At 53.9% G+C, this 20,170-nt stretch overlaps 1 protein-coding gene across 1 annotated transcript; it reads left to right on the top strand.

Moving 5' to 3' along the window:
* The first annotated feature begins 5,206 nt into the window (after positions 1–5,206).
* WNT9B (Wnt family member 9B) lies at positions 5,207–14,638 on the top strand. The gene is made up of 3 exons (XM_032272159.1): positions 5,207–6,283; positions 8,896–9,161; positions 10,344–14,638. The coding sequence occupies exons 1-3, from the start codon at positions 5,941–5,943 to the stop codon at positions 10,815–10,817; spliced, it is 1,083 nt and encodes a 360-aa protein (XP_032128050.1). The 5' UTR covers positions 5,207–5,940; the 3' UTR covers positions 10,818–14,638.
* The last annotated feature ends 5,532 nt before the right edge of the window (positions 14,639–20,170 follow it).

Raw genomic sequence — 20,170 nt, 5'->3', positions numbered from 1 at the left:
GAGGATGTGTGTGTGTGTATGTGTGTGAGGAATGTGTGTGAGTGTACATGTGTATGAGTGTGTGTGTCTGTGTGAGAGTCAATGCGCGTGAGAGGATGTGTGGGTGTGAGTGTGTGTGTATGTGTGTGAGAATGTGTGTGTGAGTGTTCATGTTTATATGTGTGGGTGTGTATGTGTGAGAGTGAATGTGTGTGAGAGGACGTGTGGGTGTGAGTGTGTGTGTGTATTTATGTGTGTGGGAGATCAGTGAGGGCCAGCAGAGGTAGACACGTTTGAGATGAAAGCACAAAGGGCGCACTCACCATGAAAATGGCCCTGCAGCGGAAGCCTGTTATCGGGAGCATCTGATGGGGGTTTGCAGGGTGGTGGCCAGCACCCCCAGCAGCACAAGGCTTTCCTGGTTCCCAGGCAGCTGCCTGCAGTTGGCATGGCCCTGGCACAACGTACCATTCCTAGACCCTCCAGCTGAGAGTCCAGACATACTGGCATTACCTGGTGCCCTGGAAACCACCCACCTTGTCCTGTGCCACCCACCCACCACATCCTGGGCATAGCCTCTGCTGAAACCAGCAGACCCTTTCAAGCAGAAACAAGGGTGGGAGTAGGTGGAAGAACAGGGCGTGGGGCACTCTGAGGTGATGAGAAAAGCTCTCCATCCACCTGGTCTTTCCCAGACAGCCTAGGGTGGTCCCTGAGAGCTCCCTCTTGCCTCCTCCCCACCCCCACGCCTCCTACAGACAGGACGGGACTGGTCAAGATCAAGTTCTTACCTGCACAGGAGTTCTGATCTGGGTCCCTGGGCAGCGACTGGTGGTTCCTCAAGGAGCCAGGCCAGTTGAAAGCTTTCTCTTCCTTCTCCTTCTTGGGGTCTTGAGAGAGTTTGGAGGACTCTTGAATCCAACCAAGTTCCCTCCAGACTGTGAGCTTCTTGAGGGCAGGACCATGTCCCAGCACAGTGCCTGGCACATGGTAGATGCTCAATAATGACAAATACTTATCTGGAGCGTCCAATGTGCCAGGCACTGCTCTCAGAGCACAGGGAGGTAAAGCACCTTGCACAAGGTAGCGCAACTTGGAAGAGGTGGAGGTGGGATTTGAACCCAGGCAGTCCAGCTCCAGCCACGCCCACTCATGAGTTAAGGTGTATTTGTTTGATGGAATGAGCTCAGGTGGTGAGGGGACAACCTTGAGGCCACCTCTGAGTGAGTCAGTCCTGGGACCAGACTACCCAGGCCAGAATAGCCTTGGGGCATGAGATCCTCAGGCCCCACTCTCCAGGCAGGGGTGGGTGATTATTGAAGGGTGAGGTCCCTGGGGTCCTGCTGATGGGGGACAGAGCAGTCTCCTGGGAGGCTTTCCCCAAAGCCTGGGAGAGCCATCTTCTGCTTCCTTCAAGGTCACCCCAATGGGTCAGCTTTAGCCACATTTGTGGGTGCTGTGTACATTGGAGAGTGGGAAAGGAGATGGGCGGGAGGTGCCAGGAGGGTCAGAAGAGACCTGAGGGTGGGAGTGTGTGTGACATGAAGTCCTGAGGGGCACCCTTGACTTCTCCCACTCTAGAGAAAGACAGGCTGGTCTGTCAAGTGGTTGAGGGTGCCTTGGGGTCAAAGCCTTGAGGTCATCGCATGTGTGGGAGTGGGGGCTCTGGTCTTATGATCAACCTGACCACCAAGGACCGTGAGGTGAGGGTACAGAGAGTAGAGGGGCACAGACTGGGGCAGAGAGGGAAGGAGGAGGCTGCTGGTCACTTGGGGTAATTGCTTTATTAATAGGAAAAGAGAGGCTAGAAATTAGCCTGGGGGAGCCTGAGACAGACAGGGATAGGGGAGGTAGCTGGGCCAGAGCAGGTGCAGCCTGAAGGAATGGTGGCCCCAGGAGGCTCAGGAGCACCTGAGCCAGGCAGTTGCCCCCAGCCCAGAAGAACAATTAGCAAGGTGGCAAACAACCCTTCCTTTGCCCTTTAGTTCAGAACCCTGGTTACTTGTTTGACTGATCTGATGGCATCTGACTGGCCACAAGGCAGTGTCTTCATTAAGACCCCCATATTTAGCTGGGCAAGGTGGCTCATGCCTGTAATCTCAGCCCTTTTGGAGGCCAAGCTGGGCAGATCGCCTGAGGTCAGGAGTTTGAGACCAGCCTAGCCAACATGGGGAATCCCTGTCTCTACTAAAAATACACAAAAAAACTAGCTGGGCATGGTGGTGTGTGCCCGTTACTCTACGCTACTCAGGAGGCTGAGACAAGAGAATCGCTTGAACCCAGGAGGCAGAGGTTGCAGTGAGCCGAGATCGCACCAGCCTGGGTGACAGAGTGAGACGCCATAAAAAAAAAAATCTGGATTCATAAGATTAAGGAAGCTCACTCGAATTTCTCCAGTTGTCCATCTTACCCCCTTGGCACTCAGCTAACTGTGGGTAATCGAGATTTCACAGAGGGATCTAGTGAGTGATGTCTGCAGGCCTGGGATGCCAGAGAGTATGACTTCCTCCAGGGGATGACACCGTGCCTGCTGACCTCTGAGCAGGCTGGAGCCTGCCACACCCAGAATTATTCTGGGGTCCAGGAAGATAGCTTCCCAGCAGAAGCCATGGGCTGCGCATATGTAGAATTCACTGCTTAGGAAAATAGGTGGTCATTTTCTAAATATGATGTCCTGGTACTTTCTTCAAAGGAAATATGATCCTAAACTGCAACACAGACAACAAGCAGAGGGAAACTGGGTCTTGGGGGCCTCTCAGGCTGTCTTTCTGGACCCCGTGGGGTTCCCGAGGCACTACCAGGGAGCCTTCTTTGAGAGCAGCCCTGGGCAGACCAGGGCCCAGTGTGGCCTGAGGCCTCTGTGCGGTTGGCTGCCTTTCCTGGTCATTAATCGCTACTAAGTGTCATTACCACTAATAAAATTAACCGACTTGATACTAGACTCCCTGAGCCATCAATCTCTGGGTCCATTAAATGAAATTTAAAAAACAGATGCCTCTGGGGTGGGGCCCAAGGATTGGCATTCCACCGAGCTCCTAGGCAAGGCTGGCTATGCCAAGCTGGGCACCGTTTGAGACCCATTGTCCCCTCCAGAGTCTCTTCCCCTGGACGTTGTGGACAGTGAGGTGGGGTGGGGCCCTTCTGGGCACTGCAGGGTACCGGGCAGCGTCCCTGGCCTCCACCTACTCCATGTCAGAAACACCAAAAACAAAAACAAACCAACAAAACCCAGATGCCTGTTGAATGAGTGGAGGGGTTTGCTGGGTCTGGCTCCCAAGGGCAGCCTGGGGAATTCTGGCACTCTCCAGATGTCAGAGGTCGTAATCAAGGACAATGCCTTTAGTTAGACAAACCAACTTTGAGCCTCCAATCCACACTATAGGGGAGTCTCAGACAAGAACACAGCTTGGGTGCGGTGCAATGGCTCATCTGTAATTCCAACACTCTGGGAGGCTGAGGCGGGCTGGTCACTTGAGGTCAGGAGTTTGAGACCAGCCTGGCCAACATGGTGAAACCCCCTCTCTACTAAAAATACGAAAATTAGCCGGGCGTGGTGGTGCATGCCCGTAGGCCCAGCTACTTGGGAGGCTGAAGCAGGAGAATTGCTTCAATCCGGGAGGCGGAGTTTACAGCAAGCCAAGATCACACCACTGCACTCCAGCCTGGACCACACAACAAGACTCTGTCTCAAAAAAAAAGAAATTATGTGACATATTATGTCATATCATATGACATATAATATAGCTATAATGATATAATAATAGCTATTATTCTTAAAATGGCATTTGAGGCAGGTCTTGAAGGATATGCAGCCCCATTGGTCAAAATTTCCATCACTCCCTGCTTGTTCTCTCTTCTGTCAATCTGCTGCTACCAGGGAGGTCCAGTTTCTGAAACACAGGAATTATGTGAGCAGAAGTCACCACTCACCCTAGCCCCCAGGCTGAGGAGGAGGACATTGGAGGGCAAGGTAGCTGCAGCCCCCAAGCCGACCTCCACACTGGAAGCCAGTCAAGGCGTGGCCTCCTCAGCTGGAGCTGACATCCAGTTCTGCCCTGGACCTGCCAGGGGTCAAGCTCTGAGGGTTTCCTGCCAGGCTGCAGGGAGGGGGTTGGGTGTAGACCTGGTGGACTGGAAAATTACCCATTTGCCCCCAGATTAATGATTAACGGGTCCCTGCCCTCACCCTGTCTGGGAGAGGAGCCCAGGGCCAGGCTGGGCCAGGGGAAGCCCGATAGCATCTGTCTCTGCTCGGAGGTTTCAGAGATATGCTCCATGATGGGTTGACTGCACCTGATGGGTGTGGAATCCGAGGGTGATTTCTGAGGGCACCTGGGTGATTTCTGAGGGCCTGGCCAAGCCACATACCCTCTGGTGAGGCTTCTGGGCACACAGAGAGGGCGTGGCATCCAGCCAGACATCCTGGCTAAGGCAGGTGGCTCCAAACAGGAGAGCTGTGTCCTTGGCTCAGAGAGACGTGGGCCTCTCTGACCACTCCTGGCTTGACCACAGGCCTTGCTGTGGCCAATGGCACATGAGCAGCACAGCAAGTGCCACATTCAAGCAGGAGCTCTAAGAGCCATTGCCTGCTTCCTCCTCTGCTTTTTTTTTTTTTTTTTTTTAAGACTAGGTCTTGCTCTGTTGTCCAAGCTATAGTGCAGTGATGCAACCTCAGCTCACTGCAGCCTCCGCCTCCTGGGCTCAATTTATCCTCCCCCCTCAGCCTCCCAAAGTGCTGGGATTACAGGTGTGAGCCACCACACCCAGCCCACCTTTGCTCTTTTACCCAGCTATGAGGCCAGAATGTCCCAGAATGGGGTTGCTTCTTTTGGGCTGGGTCCAGAATGGCGTACGTCCCACCCGCACTGGGGGCACCAGGGTACAGGACAGCAAACATTTTGAAACAGCAGAGCCACCTCAGAGAGTTCTGGGAAGAGGGAGGGAAGGTGAGCTCTCACTCCAGTTCCCACCCTGCTGCTGATCTGCTGTATGGCCGGGCCAGTCACTGGCTCATCATCAATCCTTCATTTCCTCCTCTGGACAAAGGGGAGACCCTGCTTAGTTGGAGAGTAAAGTGTCTTGCAAAACGAGAGAAGTTTGGGAAGCCCCAGCCAGCAGGAAGGTAGGCCTGCATGTCCCAGGCACTGTGGTTAGTCCATTTCACATAATCCTCCCAGTGACCCTAGGAGGTAGAGAAGATCACTCTCCTCAGTTTCCAGAAGGGAAAAACCAAGGTGTCAAGGTTGCACAGCTAGAAAGTCAGCCTTAGAATTTGGCAGCTTGGCTCCAGAATCAATGAACTTTGGATCTAGGAGAACAAGAAGCCTGGGATTGATGGCATGATGGGGAGTCAGCTCCTTCACCTGCGTCTAACCATCTAAGTCCTTCCTTCCTTTCCTTCTCTTTCCTTCCATCCCCTCTCCCCCCCAGGCATCTATCTGTACCAGGTACCAAGTGGTCAGATGGTTGATGATCTATCTGGGGATTATGGAAACATGTTAGATCGGAACGGAGTTACTTGGGCAGCAGCATAGTGCAAGGGAGAGAGGGATGTCAGGGGACCTTGGCTGGGTGTCCGCTCAATGTCCACATCCCCTCGCTGCCCCCTCTTAGGAATGCAGCTCTCCTGGCCAGGCAGCCACCAATACTCCGTGCGTTATTTCCCTGAATTCCCAGATCACAAAAGCTGCCCAGGGAATGTGGTAAATATACAGATTCCCAAGCCCAATTCCAAACCAATGGGCTCAGAATTGCCCAGCACAGATCCTGGGAAAGCGTATTTTTAATAAGCACCCCAGATGATTTTTCTAACTGAGCAAGTTTTGGAAATAGGATAAGAAGAACAGAGACCAGAATCTAAAAGATGGGTTTAAGGTCCCGCAGCAACCCTGGTTATGTGAGCCTTAGTTTCCTAATCTGCAAAATGGGGACGGGACCTCCAGGGGGTCAGCCTGAAGGGTAATGAAGCCCCGAGGAGGCCCGTTCCCTTCACCTGCCCCTCACCCCCATCCCCACCTCACCTGTCTCCCTCCTCTCGCCCTCTCCAGCCTGACTGGGCGGGAGGTCCTGACGCCCTTCCCAGGACTGGGCACTGCGGCGGCGCCGGCACAGGACGGGACCCACCTGAAGCAGTGCGACCTGCTGAAGCTGTCCCGGCGACAGAAGCAGCTGTGCCGGAGGGAGCCCGGCCTGGCTGAGACCCTGCGGGATGCTGCGCACCTCGGCCTGGTCGAGTGCCAATTCCAGTTCCGGGACGAGCGCTGGAACTGCAGCCTGGAGGGCAGGACGGGCCTGCTCAAGAGAGGTGGGGGGAGGCCGGGGGAGGAGGAGGGCTGGGGAAAAGGCTTCGGGCAGGAGGAAGCTGGGAGAAGCTGCCCTTTCCTCTCCCCTGGCCCCTGTGCCCAGGCCACACTGCCCTTCCTGCCCTAGCACGGTCCCAAATTCGAAGAGTCCTGGGCATTAGTGAGGGCAGTTGAAGGCCAGGTGTGGCCCAGCCTCAGGTTTAGGAGAGCAGAGGAGCAGGGAAGATCCAAGAGAGGAGGAGACACAAGCCCGTTCCTGGAGGAGCCCACAGATGAGACGGGGTCCCCCAGTTACCTCCCTCTGCGTCTTCACAGACACGAAACAAGGCGCATGAAGACATGAGGACGGGCGGCAGCTGGTTCCATGTCCAATGACATGAGCCAGGCCATGCATTTGTCCACTCCTTCATCTGTCCCTTTGTTCGTCACATCCATCAATTCACCAGTCCCTCCCTCCCTTCCACTCCCATTCTACCTCCCTCCCATCTTCCTGCCTCCCTCCCGCCTCCACCCACTCCCTAAGTATCTATGGAGGCCCACAGTGAGCCAGGCACTGTGCTAGATGCTAAAGGGTCAGAGCTGAACAAGACCCCAGCTGCCCTCGGGAAGCATGCAGTCTAGAAGGGAGAACACAGGTCACCATGTGACTCCCTCGCCAGGGGGAAAAGGGCTTCTGATGGGCAGGACAAGAGAATGTGGTTTCAGGACGTAGCTTTGCATGGGTCTCCCTGTCAGTTGCCCCTTAAACTCTGACTACAAGTTGCCATTTAAATGGAACCTCCAGGATGGCCACAGTGGCTCACACTTCTAATCCCAGCACTTTGGGAGACTGAGGCGGCTGATCACTTGAGGTCAGGAGTTCGAGACCAGTCTGGCCAATATGGTGAAATCCTGTCTGTACTAAAATTATAAAAATTTTAAAACTGCAGTTGGCCAGTTGCCATGGCTCATGCCTTTAATCCCAGAACTTTGGGAGGTGGAGGTCAGGAGTTCGTAACCAGCCTGGCCAATGTGGTGAAACCCATTTGTACTAAAAATACAAAAATTAGCCAGGCATGTGGCAGGCACCTGTATTCCTAGCTACTGGGGAGGCTGAGGCAAGAGAATTGATTGAACCCAGGAGGCAGAGGTTGCAGTGAGCTGAGATTGTGCCATTGTACTCCAGCCTGGGCAGCAGAGCGAGACTCCATCTAAAAAAAAAAATGTAGTGATGCTGTACAGGGCATCCAGGCCCCTCCTAGGCCAGCTCCTCTCCATGGTCTGCCACCGAGCTGATGGCCTTTGTCTGTGTCTCTCTCGGGACGTTACCAGCACCCCAGATGCACTGGAGGGCAGGTAGGAAGTAGTGATCCCGTGGGAGGCCAGGTTGGGCCACACCCAGCAGAGAGGAGTAGCGGTGGTCCCGGAGTGGGTGGGATGGTCAGTCTGGGGCAAGCCATCCAGGAGACTCAAGGTCACTCTATCATTGGGTCTGTTCCACAGTGGCTGGCAGGGAATGACATCTGAGAACCATCGTGTGTCATGAGAAGCCCATGGGGCTTATCTCGAGGGCCTCAGAAATGGGCTGGTCCGAATGGTCACACACCGACTTGGTGTCAAAATAGCAGGTTTAGCCACAGGTGCCTGCTCCAGGTATCTGAGTAGCTTCTCTTTGCATCTCAGTGTCTTCTCTGAGAGGCGGGGGCAGTAGACCGTGGCCTGCTGCCCTCTGGGAATCTGGGCATGTACTGCAGAGTGAATTTGGAAGTTCTATTTATTTATTTATAATTTAAAAAAAAATTTTTTAAGATAGGATCTCCCGGCCGGGCGCGGTGGCTCAAGCCTGTGATCCCAGCACTTTGGGAGGCCGAGGCGGGTGGATCACGAGGTCAAGAGATCGGGACCATCCTGGTCAACTTGGTGAAACCCCGTCTCTACTAAAAATACAAAAAATTAGCTGGGCATGGTGGTGCGTGCCTGTAATCCCAGCTACTCAGGAGGCTGAGGCAGGAGAATTGCCTGAACCCAGGAGGTGGAGGTTGCGGTGAGCCGAGATCGCGCCATTGCACTCCAGCCTGGGTAAAAGGAGTTAAACTCCCTCAACCACCTGAGTGCTGAATGTCGAGAAAGAACAAAAGATAGGGTCTCCCTCTGTCACCCAGGCTGGAGTGCAATGACGCAATCTCAGCTCACTGCAACCTCTACCTCCCCTGTTCAAGCGATTCTCCTGCCTCAGCCTCCTGAGTAGCTGGGGTTATAGGCACACGCCACCATGTCCCTCTGACTTTTGTATTTTTAGTAGAGATGGGATTTCACCATACTGGCCAGATTGGTCTCCAACTCCTGACCTCAAGTGATCCGCCTGCCTCAGCCTCCCAAAGTGTTGGGATTAGAGGCAGGAGCCACTGTGTCCAGCCTGGAATTTCCATTTAAAAGGCAACTTGCAGTAAGAGTTTAAGGGGCAATTGACGGGGAGACCCATGTGGAGCTATGTCCTCAAGCCACATTCCCTTGTCCTGCCCATCAAAGCACTGCCACCCCGCCTCCTGCCCTCAGAGGGCAGCAGGCAGCCTCTGAGCTTCCTCCTTTCCTTTCCCCTTTCCACCCTCCCTATACCCCTGGGTGCCCGATACAGGCTTCAAAGAGACGGCCTTCCTGTACGCAGTGTCCTCTGCCGCCCTCACCCATGCCCTGGCCCGGGCCTGCAGTGCCGGGCGCATGGAGCGCTGCACCTGTGACGACTCTCCGGGGCTGGAGAGCCGGCAGGCCTGGCAGTGGGGCGTGTGTGGTGACAACCTCAAGTACAGCACCAAGTTTCTAAGCAACTTCCTGGGGTCCAAGAAAGGAAGCAAGGACCTGCGGGCGCGGGCAGATGCCCACAACACCCACGTGGGCATCAAGGTGAGCATGTTACGGGCTGCCCGCAGTGCCTTCCCACCAGGGTGCAGAGCTGGGGAGCAAGGCTTGAAGGAGGCCAGCACCCCACCCCCCAAAACACATGAAGAGCCATGAACTTCAGGAAGGCAGGATGAACTTCACGTCTTCAATCAACACTCCCTTAGCATCTACTCTGGGCCATTACTGGGTACCAGGAACACAGCAGAAGTAGGGAAGGAGCATGGGTGCCATCGGAGGCTGGTCAGCAGTGGGAGCCAGGCTTAGGACTAGGTCTTGGTGAAGCAGGGACATGTTTGGAGAGGGGTCTTCATTCAAGGACCTTCCTGGAGGTCCTAGAAGCAACAGCGTTTGAAAACCTCTATCTAGAGCACCCCTGCTTCTTCTCCATTTTACGGGTGGGAAGATGTTGGAAGGGGCTGAGGCTACACAGGAGTGGGAGGCCCAGAGTCTATTGAGGTGAGGAGGCTGGGAGACACCAGTGCTCTAACTCTTTAGGAGATCAAATGCTGAGTTGTCATCACTGAGTTGGTGTGAACTGGGGCCGCTGTGTTCAGTTGTGTAAATTGTCTATTCCACAAGAACGCCAGGCCAAGGGGAGGAGCTGGGGCTGAGACGTGGTCCACACTGTTGTCACCAGGGCATGCACACTGGCACGGGTCTGGCTCTATAGAGGGGAAGGGAGCCTTTTACCTTTTTTTTTTTCCAAGACGGAGTTTTGCTCTTGTCGCCCAGGCTGGAGTGCAATGGCGTGGTCTCGGCTCACTGCAATCTCCGCCTCCTGGGTTCAAGCAACTCTCCTGCCTCAGCCTCCCTAGTAGCTGGGATTACAGGCATGTGTCACCATGCTTGGTTAATTTTGTATTTTTAGTAGAGATGGCGTTCTCCATTTTGGTCAGGCTGGTCTCGAACTCCCGACCTCAGGTGATCCACCCGCCTCAGCCTCCCAAAGTTCTGGGATTAAAGGCGTGAGCCACTGCTCCCGGCCGCCTTTTACTATTAATAGTTTGCACGAAGGTGCCTCATGGCTAGCTTGGGTCCTATCTTTTTCCTTCATGAGAACCTTCCTCTGTCTCTTTCCAATCCCCTGCTGCTGCCCTGCTGGGGTTGGTGCTCTGGCTCTGGGGGCGGGCTCTGACTGCTGGTCCCTGGCCTCTGACCATGCCTCTGTTCTGCCTCTCCCCACAGGCTGTGAAGAGTGGCCACAGGACCACGTGTAAGTGTCATGGCGTGTCAGGCTCCTGTGCCGTGCGCACCTGTTGGAAGCAGCTCTCCCCATTCCGTGAGACGGGCCAGGTGCTGAAACTATGCTATGACTCAGCTATCAAGGTGTCCAGTGCCACCAATGAGGCCTTGGGCCGCCTAGAACTGTGGGCCACTGCCAGGCAGGGCAGCCCTGCCCAAGACCTGGCCCCGCGGTCTGGTGACCTGGTCTACATGGAGGACTCACCCAGCTTCTGCCGGCCCAGCAAGTTCTCACCGGGCACGGCAGGCAGGGTGTGCTCCCGGGAGGCCAGCTGCAGCAGCCTGTGCTGCGGGCGGGGCTATGACACCCAGAGCCGCTTGGTGGCCTTCTCCTGCCGCTGCCAGGTGCAGTGGTGCTGCTACGTGGAGTGCCAGGAGTGCGTGGAGGAGGAGCTCGTGTACACCTGCAAGCACTAGGCCTACTGCCCAGCAAGCCAGTCTGGCACTGCCACAGCCTCCCGTGGCACCCTTCCAGCTGCCCAGCCGGCCCTCTCATCGCCTGCATGCACAAACTGGCATGTGTGCCCATGCACACGAGTGTGCCATTCACCACCCTTCCTTGGTAGCCTTTTGCCTCCCTCAGTACTCAACAAAGAAGCAAAGCTTCATCCCTGAACCCAAGCATCCCCAGCCTTGTTGAAGGCTTGGAGAGGAGGGCAGAGTGAGGAAGATGTGGAGGGAAATAAGGGAGACGGAGAGGACAGCAGGACTGGAGTTTTGGAGGCGAGGGAGGGGCTGTTCCATCTTGCTTCCTGGGATGAATGGCTTGGAGCCAGCATGTTCTTGGGAGGTGAGCGGCTGAGCGGGGAACACTGAGGGAGGCAGCGCCAGCCGGAAGTGAAGGTGGGAGTCTGGCTGCGATGGGCCAGTCCGGTCCTGTGGCCCTGCTCAGGTGCAGTGAGCTCCAGGTGTCACACGCCTCCACCACTACCCTGGTTTTGCTGTGCCAGAGACGGGGAGAAAGCCCAGGTGGTAGAAGCCATCTAACTGTTCAGAGAAAGGAGAGCTTTCTGAGCTTGAGTGGACCCAAGTGAGATCCATGCCCTGGAGCCCTGTGTCCTTGATTCGGCTTTTCAAATATGCCTCCCCTGAGGCCTCATTCTTGCCTTGAGAGCTGGGTTATCCACACCCATCCAGCTGTGCTCAAAACCACCGCCAGTGCAGGTAAGACAGGTGGGAGAACCAGCCGCCAAGGTGGGCTCAGTGCACTTGAGGTTGAGCAGAAAGACAGGGGACCCTCCCTGTGTTCCCTGCTGGCCAAAGGAATCTTTACTCCCAGCCCAGAGGAGGAGGGCAACAGCTTCCTGGTGCCCAGCAGTGACATGGTGAGCTCAGTTTCTCAGCTGGCTCTTGACTCCTTTTGGTGACTTCCTGTGACTGGGGCCTGCCTGGTCTGTGACACCCCCACACCAGCTGAGTTCACAATACTGAAGACCAGCTGCTCATGAGCTATGACTTGAGGTGACGTGTCTACTCCTGCGGGTGCTCATCTAAGTAAGGCTTTTGCCCTGGCTGGGGCTACAGGTGCTTCAGTCCGTGCTAAGCCTGGCTCCTGGGTAGCCTCCTTCAGTTCCCAATCAATGGCCCCTCACTTGGCCCTCACTTGGGCTCTTACTTGAGAAGGAGACGTGACTTTGTTAATTTCTTCAGATCCTGTGGACATTTCCAGCACCACCTGCCAAGGCCCTCTGCAAAAGGAGAGAGAGACTGGCGTCTCCACACAGGCACACATGGACACAGCCCCTGGACCAGGCTGGGGTTCCGGTTGCACACACCTCTCTGGTTCAGGATGAAGACCTTGCAGAGGTCACCTTGCTGGAGGCATTGTGCTTCCCCAGAGTGGGGCCCGATGCCAGCCAGGAGGAAGTGACTTCTTTCGGGAAGCCCTTGGCCACTTTGCTGGCTCTGCCACACCCCTCTGTCAGCTTCCTTTCTCCCTAAACCTAGAGTTGCTGACCCTTCACCACGACAGGAAGCTTCAGAATCAGCCGAATTCTCAGAAACCTCGCCTGTGCCAGCTCCAGGACAAAGGCCCGCTGGCGGCCCCAGTGGACTCCCTGAGACCTCCAAGGGCGAGGAGGAGCTGGCCTGTCTCCAGTGGATCAGGGCAGCCTGCTGGATGCTGGAAGGATCTGTGACTGCAGAGGCTCGACTGAGAAGCCAAACTGACCTGAGCCCCTCTCACTAAAGTGACATTGCTGACCCAAGCACCTGCCCACACCTTGGCAGGAGGAGGAACATGGGGAGAGGGCTGGCTTTCTCGTGTCTTTCACTTCCCAACAGCATGGAGACTTTCTCTGCCTTTCAGTCCATCTTGCTCCTCTGAGATCCCAACTCCACCTCCATCCAGGCTCAGCCGTGGGCATAAGGCAGCAGGGGCCTCACTGGCAGCAAGATGGGGCCTGGGAGCAACTTGGGGGCCGGAGCACCCTGATCCACCAATACACCACCCGCATCCTGACTCTGGCTGGCAGCATCAGGGTCATGGGAGGGCAAAGGGCAGGCTCTGAGGCACTTGGCCGTGGCTGGCTGCTAACATGGACACCCGAGCCAATGGCACAGTGCAGGCTCTGAGGGCTCCTCGGCTTATGGGGACTTCTCTATCTGTCGCTCTCCTTCTCTTCTTCCTTTCTCCCATCCCTTTCTTTCCAGTTACCCCTAAAGACCCACCTCAGCCCTCTTGGGGCCCCTGGGGACTAGAGTGACCACTGACCCCCGCATTCTATAGCTTTAAGGGAAATGTTCACAGGGTATTTTGTCTACCTCAAATATATAGTTTTTAGGGCAAAGGAGAATAATTTATATAGCTAAGATATATGAGAAAGTATTTATATTATTTATACAGTTGCTACATCTCATGGACAGCACAGGTGGGGTTGTGTGTTTCCCCCAGAAACTCTCTGTCTGGGGAGATGCAGCCTGACCGGGCCAGGTCCCCCACTGAGCAGAAGGCCAGGTGGCAGGGAAGGAGGTCAAGCCTGTATCCCACGACTGGGTCCGTCTCGGAGCCGGTGAGCACATGTCACTCTGTGTGAGCCCTGCGGGGCTCCATCCAGACCCTCGTTGTGAAGTCTTTGTAGGTGTTTTGCTCTTCTGGGTCCAGGGCCCCTTCTTCTGCTCTGGTCAAAGTGTCTTGCTCATGATAATAATGACAACAAGAGTGACCACACCTGACATTTGTAAAGCACTTTGCTGTTCAGAAATGCAAATGTTTACCCCTTTTATTTCACTTGATTTCTCCATTATCTCTGTGAGGTGGGTGGGGCCACATGACTGCGCATTTTATAGATGAGGCCCAGAGACGGAGAGCTGTGCTCAAAGTCACACTGAAGAGGCTTGTTCAGTGAATATTTACTGAACATCTTCATGGACCAGGCACTACAGGAGCTGACTTGCTCTGAGCCCAGGAGCTCCAAAGCCTGGATACCACTGTGAGCCCAAGCACTCAGGGAAGCGGTTCCTTGCCAGGCTGGGACCCTGGTCTTTTGGATCTGGATGGCAGGTTGGCACTTCCCCCAAGTGGAGTCCCATGTCTCAGGGGCTGAGACTGCCTGAAAAGTCTGGAGAGACCAGGACCCCACTGAGGCCACTCCAAGAGGTCCTTCTGCCCATGTTGCTAGAGAAGGTTTGGCTACACCACCAGGCCCTTCCCAGCCTACAAATAAGTTTTGTTTGCTCTCATTTGTGTTTTGCTTGTAAAAATGAATTGTCTTCCACTGGATGTCTGGCTGCTTTTGCAAACATCAGCTGCGCTGGCAGACCGGGCCTGCATTCCCTCCTGGCCACAGGCAGCTAGCGCGAGGGAGCCCTACTGGACAGGATGCCCCGAATGCCCCCATCACTCATAATGCTCCTGCCTGCTTCTCATGAGCACATAGTCCCATCCCCTGGTCTAGATAAGCCCAGCTTCCCTGGTATCTTTCGTCGCCTGGCAGACAGACAGACCCACGCCAACCCTGGAGATTACGTGCTTTTGAACCTTTCCATTCTCAACAACCGTGAACTTCAAATGCTTTTTGTCTCAGGACGCTTTTGAATAACAATGAAAACCATCACTTATTGAGTGCCCCTTATGTCCATGTATTCAATCAACGATTATTTAGTGATCTCTTATTGAGCACGAAGCAGCATCCTGGGTGTTTGGTATAGCTATGAATAGGACCAAGTCTCTGCCTCATGGGGCTGACATCTTAGTGGGTGGGAAAGATGATAAACCAATAAATGATATGCCAGTTATATGCACTTATTTTGTCTCAATTTATTGCAATAACTTTGCACATTGGACATGGTCCCCGTAATGGGTAAGGAAATGGAGGTTGTGAGCTGAGAAGCTGCCTCATTGCAGCTGGCAGGCAGCAGGGCCAGGATTAGAACACAGATCTCTTATCCTCCAATGTATGGGATTCTACCTCTATACTGGTGTAGCTTGGGCAGGGATGGATCGCCCGTTTTATGGATTCTGGGTAAACTGAGGCCTAGAGGAAGGAAGTAACCCATTCTGGATTACACACCAACTCAGACAGACCAGAGCCTGGGTCCTTCCTGGAAGTGACAAGCATTTCTGGAGCCCTCATGCTATGGCCAGCAGCATGCGTCGGGGTGGGGCGGGATGAAGCTAAGCAGGGGTCTTCAGGGACCTACAGCCCGACAGGAGAAATGAGCAGCACAGCCATGCGGTGATTTGGGTCATTTTTGCATGAACCCTGAGTCCCTTTTCTGGCCACAGTGACTTCCCAACATGCTTTGGGAGGCCTCGCCCACTAGGATCCTCCTGGGGGTCTGATGGGAGAGGAAGCCTCTTTCTGAGCCAAGCACAGCAGAGAGTGCCTGTCTCCTGGCACAGACCTGCCTGGCCCCAGTTCTTCACCGCTGCTGGGGTCCACATTGCCTTACCTGGGCTCCCCAGGGCAGGAGGCAGAGGTGGCCTACAGTCCCACTCTGCGGGGGCTACTTTTCCACCCACATCCCTGTCCTAACATGTTCCTTCTGCCCAGTGTCCTGGGCCCGGAGACCAGCTGGCTCTGAGCAACGACAGACGTCCACACGCAGCAGCAGGCTCCAGTGTATCAAGGGATTTCTCAGCTATTTTCTCTCTTGAGCCTCACAAGGTGGACACCCTTCTTCTCTTTTTAGAGATAGGGGAACTGAGACACAAAATGGTTAAGACACCAGAGGCTACATTGCTAGCAAGTGGATCCAGGCCTTCTGCTCCAAACGCCATATTCTTTCTACCATATACTACCCTTACCTCCTCCTGCCCCCATCTGAGCCGAGCCTTGTTCCTGCTCATAAACTGGTCCCCAAACAGGCCCACAGACTCCTCCATCTGTAGCTGCTGGGTGCCACCAGCTTCCAGGAGGACCAGGACATGTTGAGACAATTGCTAGGCAGGTACCCTACCCACAGTACCCCCTCCTTTAAAAACAGCCACGTTAGCTAGCTCTCTTTGCATATGCAGTATCTATTTTGTTGAACCATTTGTGAGAACTTTGCAGACACCAAGACGCTTACAGACTTTATTACGTACCTCCTAAGGACAAGAACCTTCTCCAACAGAAGCACAAGGCCATAACCACAGAGAAGAGATGTAACATTGACACCCATATCTACTACACAGTTCATATTTAGACTTCCCCTCCCTCAAAATGTCCCTTATAGCATTTTCTTCTGGCCAGGCGCAGGTTCACAGCCATCATCCCAGTGACTGCAGAGGCCAAGGCAGGAGGATCGCTTGAGCCCAGGAGTTTGAGGTTATAGTTTTGCAACACTGCATTCCAGCCTGAGCGACAGAGTGAGACCCTGTCTCTAAAAAATTTAAATTAAAAAAAATTTTAAACATGTTTTCCTGGCCCAGGATCCACTCAAGAGTTAGGCATGGCATGTTGTTGCCATGTCTCTCCAGCCCCCCGTAACCAAGAACAGTCCCCTGCCTTTGCTATCGTAACAGTGATAGTTTGAAGAATGGAGGCCACATGTCCTGTAGAATGCCTCTCAACTGACATCTGCCTGCTCATTTCCATAGACTTGGATTCAAGTTAAACATTTTGGCAAGAAGCTCCCCGGGCGATGTGTGTCCTCCTTCTCTGTGCATGCTGTCCGAAGCCACAGGATGTTGGTTTGTTCTGTGACTGGTGATGCTGAATGTCTTTCTATTTTTTTTGAGAAGGAATTTCACTCTTGTTTCCCAGGCTGGAATGCAGTGGCATGATCTCAGCACACTACAACCTCCACCTCCTGGGTTCAAGCGATTCTCCTGCCTCAGCCTCCTGAGTAGCTGGGATTACAGGCGCTCGCCCCCATGGCCAGCTAATTTTTTTGTATTTTTAGTAGAGATGGGGTTTCACCATGTTGGCCGGGCTGGTCTCGAACTCCTGATCCATCTGCCTTGGCCTCCCAAAGTGCTGAGAGTACAGGCATGAGCCACTGCACCCGGCCTATGATTCCCATTTTATAGATGAGGAAACTAAAGCTCAGAGACGTTTCCTGGCCACATGATTAGCAGGGCCCCAAACGAAACAGCTTCTTCTCTGCCTCTTCCCAGGAAGTGCAGGGCACGGCCTGGGGACAGAGAGAAGGGGTATCAGGGAGCAGCAAGCGTTCAGGGTGACTGGTGGCATCTTCCATCCCTGCTGCTTGGTCCTCCTTGTCTTCTCCTCTCTCTTCTTCTTCCTGCCCTGCATACCTGCAGAGAGGAGGCTGAAGCCTCTCATGGTCGTATCCCCCCCACTCCTATCCCACCTCGAGTCCGCAGGGGCTGTGGGGCCCACATTCCTCCCTGGCTTTCTTGGGCCCATTAGTGTGTTTATGCTGGAGCCCTCTCAAGGGAGCGGAGCCCCAACCCCTGCCCCACCGCCCTCCCACCATGGAGAGTGGGCAGTGGAGTGGTGGAGGCCAGGCAGAGGCACAGGAGGACCTGACCCAGTGTCCGAATTCCTGCCCCCCTGTCTCAACAAGTCCAGGGTGGCCAGCAGCCTGGGGAGCAGCGGTAGCTCCCCGGGACCCCACCCCTTCCCACACTGCGCCTCTGGAGGCTGACAAGCTCTAATCTCAGCTGTCTTCATGCAGCCAGCCCTCTGAGCCCGGGGTCACCTGACGCCGACACATTTTAATTCAGAAGCTGATTTCTGCTTGTTGGCAACATGTCATTTCTGAAATTGCTTTCTCTGCCCAGAGGCGGGAGATGTCAGAGCTTTGCAGGTGTTGCAGTGGTGCCGCCCCCACCCCACACCCACCCCCTCCCCAAGTTCAGGAAGGATTAAGGGGCATGGAGGGGCACACAGGAGATCCTCAAGCTGTGCTTCTCATGTTTCCCCAAGGGCCGGGGGCCAGGGATGGGGGATGCTGGGAATGGCCTCTGCTCTCCTTTCCAGCCCAAAGACAGAAGCCCAGGGTTTGGTAAATGAAGTGGCTGCTCTGTCAATACTGACAATGGCCACAGCAGTTGTTTTGTGCAGGCTTCATGCAGGTACCAAGTCCTCTGCAGAGTGCCTCGCAAGTGCATTGTTGTATTTCAATGTTATGACAACCCTCCAGGTTGGTGTCATGACTCCTTTGCAACAGAGAAAACGGGCTCAGAGAGGTAAGACTGCTTACCCTGAGCAAGTATGTGGCAGGACCAGCATTCAGGCTCAGTGAGGGCCACCACCGGACTGGGATTGGGAGGTCTGGGAAGGGAGAGGCCGTGGAGCTGGGGAGGACTGTGGTGGCCTCTCCTATATTTGCTTCATGACTTGGCTCAAATACCTCCAGTGAAATTTGTGAACTCCTCAACTTCCCCACTCCTGCAACCCATCAACTAGTTCTTTGCTCCCCTGGCTTTTTAAAATTATTATTATTATTTTGAGACGGAATCTTGCTCTTGTTGCCTGGGCTGGAGCGCAATGGGACAATCTCAGCTCACCACGACCTCCACCTCCTGGGTTCAGGTGATTCTCCTGTCTCAGCCTCCCAAGTAGCTGGGATTACAGGCATGTACCACCACACCTGACTAATTTTGTATTTTTAGTAGAGATGGGGTTTCTCCACGTTGGTCAGGCTGGTCTCAAACTCCCGACCTCAGGTGATCCGCTCGCCTCAGCCTCCCAAAGTGCTGGGATTACAGGCATGAGTCACCATACCCGGCCAGCTTATTTTATTGTATTATTTTGAGACAGAGTCTCGCTCTGTCACCCAGGCTAGAGTGCACTGGCATGAGCTCTGCTCACTGTAGCCTCTGCCTCCCAGGTTCAAGTGACTCTCTTGCTTCAGCCTCCCAAGTAGCTGGGACTATAGGCACATACCACCATACCCAGCTAGTTTTTGTATTTTCAGTAGAGATTGTGTTTTCACCATGTTGGCCAGGCTGGTCTTGAACTCCTGGTCTTAAGTGATCCGCTGGCCTCAGCCTCTCAAGGTGCTGGGATTACAGGTGAGAGCCACCGAGCTTGGCTGCCTTAGCATTTTGTGTATGTCTTGAGTGACAGCCATCTGTCAATATTAGCGTCCTTTGTTTTATTGGATGAATGAATGAACAAATGAATTTATAAATCCTGTTCTGCATACTGTTTACCCATCCTAATTTCCCTCACTGGCAGTGTCCTGCCATAGCAGACTTCCTGGTGTAGCTGGCACCACAGCCCTCCCTGACACACAGGCTCCTTATTGCCCATGCTCCCTGCCCTTTTCTCTCCTCCCTTTCCTTTCCTTCATTCCCCCTTCCCTCCCCCACTTCCCAACTCTCAGAATCCTTGGCTGCCTCAACCACAAGAACAAGGCTGTGCAGAAGGCTGAACCCGGAGCTTCCGCAAGATGAGGTGGAGAATGAGCTGACCCAGCTGGAAAGCAGCCTGCTGGTCCCTGGGACAGATGACGCTTGGGCCAACCCATCTTCCCCAAGGTGGTCCCCACCTCTCACCTCCACCCGCTTCCCCAAATGAGCTCCTTCCTCTCCCTCCAGCGTTTCAGAGGATCCACAGCTGTGTGTACTTGACCCTTGGCCTGGGCTAGTGCCGGGGACATAGCCAGTCTGGCTGATGTGGAGCCCAGGACAGAAAGCTGTCCTCACTTCATGCACTAGTTGCATCAGTATCAAGCATTGGCTTTATGAGGCCTCTGCAGCTATCATCTAATTTACTGCAGGCATAAGCCTATATCAGCGGGTGGGGGTGGAGGTTAAACTAAAGACATCAAAGATGCATAGACCTAGCGGGCCCTTTCCAATTGTTAAATAAAATTTGCAGGAGACCATTGGTTTAGACTGGGCTCCTGTACTGGACCAAACAGACCAAACAAATATGGAGTCACTCATGCCAAAAGCAATTAACTTAGGAGTAACCCCTAAGTTACAAAAAGATACAAAAGATACAAAAAGTTGTAACAAATAAATAACTGACTTTTGGGGCAGTTAAAGCAGTTAAATGCTCATCTACATTGAGTATTCCTCAATGTAGATGGCCAGGTAATTCAATTAAGTTCACCAAGCTGTAACCAATTAAGCTGTCTCTGCATCTCACTTCTGTTTTCTAACCGTAAATACTGCCTGATCATGTTGCTGGTCAGAGTTCTCTGAACATGCTGTTGTTCGGAGGGCTGCCCACTTCTAGAATCATGAATAAAAGCCAGTTCAGATCTTTAAACAAAATTCGTTGTCATTTTGTCTTTTGACACCGTTTTACAGATGGGCAAAGTGAGGCCAGGTGAGCAACAGTAGCAGCAACAAATTTCTTTTTCTTTTTTCTTTTTTTGTTGAGATAGAGTCTCGCTCTGTTGCCCAGGCTGGAGTGCAGTTGTGC

The sequence above is a fragment of the Sapajus apella genome, unplaced genomic scaffold, assembly GCF_009761245.1.
Source record: "Sapajus apella isolate SASKATOON/1434 unplaced genomic scaffold, GSC_monkey_1.0 scaffold316, whole genome shotgun sequence".
NCBI lineage: Eukaryota > Metazoa > Chordata > Mammalia > Primates > Cebidae > Sapajus > Sapajus apella.
This window is presented reverse-complemented; position numbering and strand designations above follow the sequence as displayed.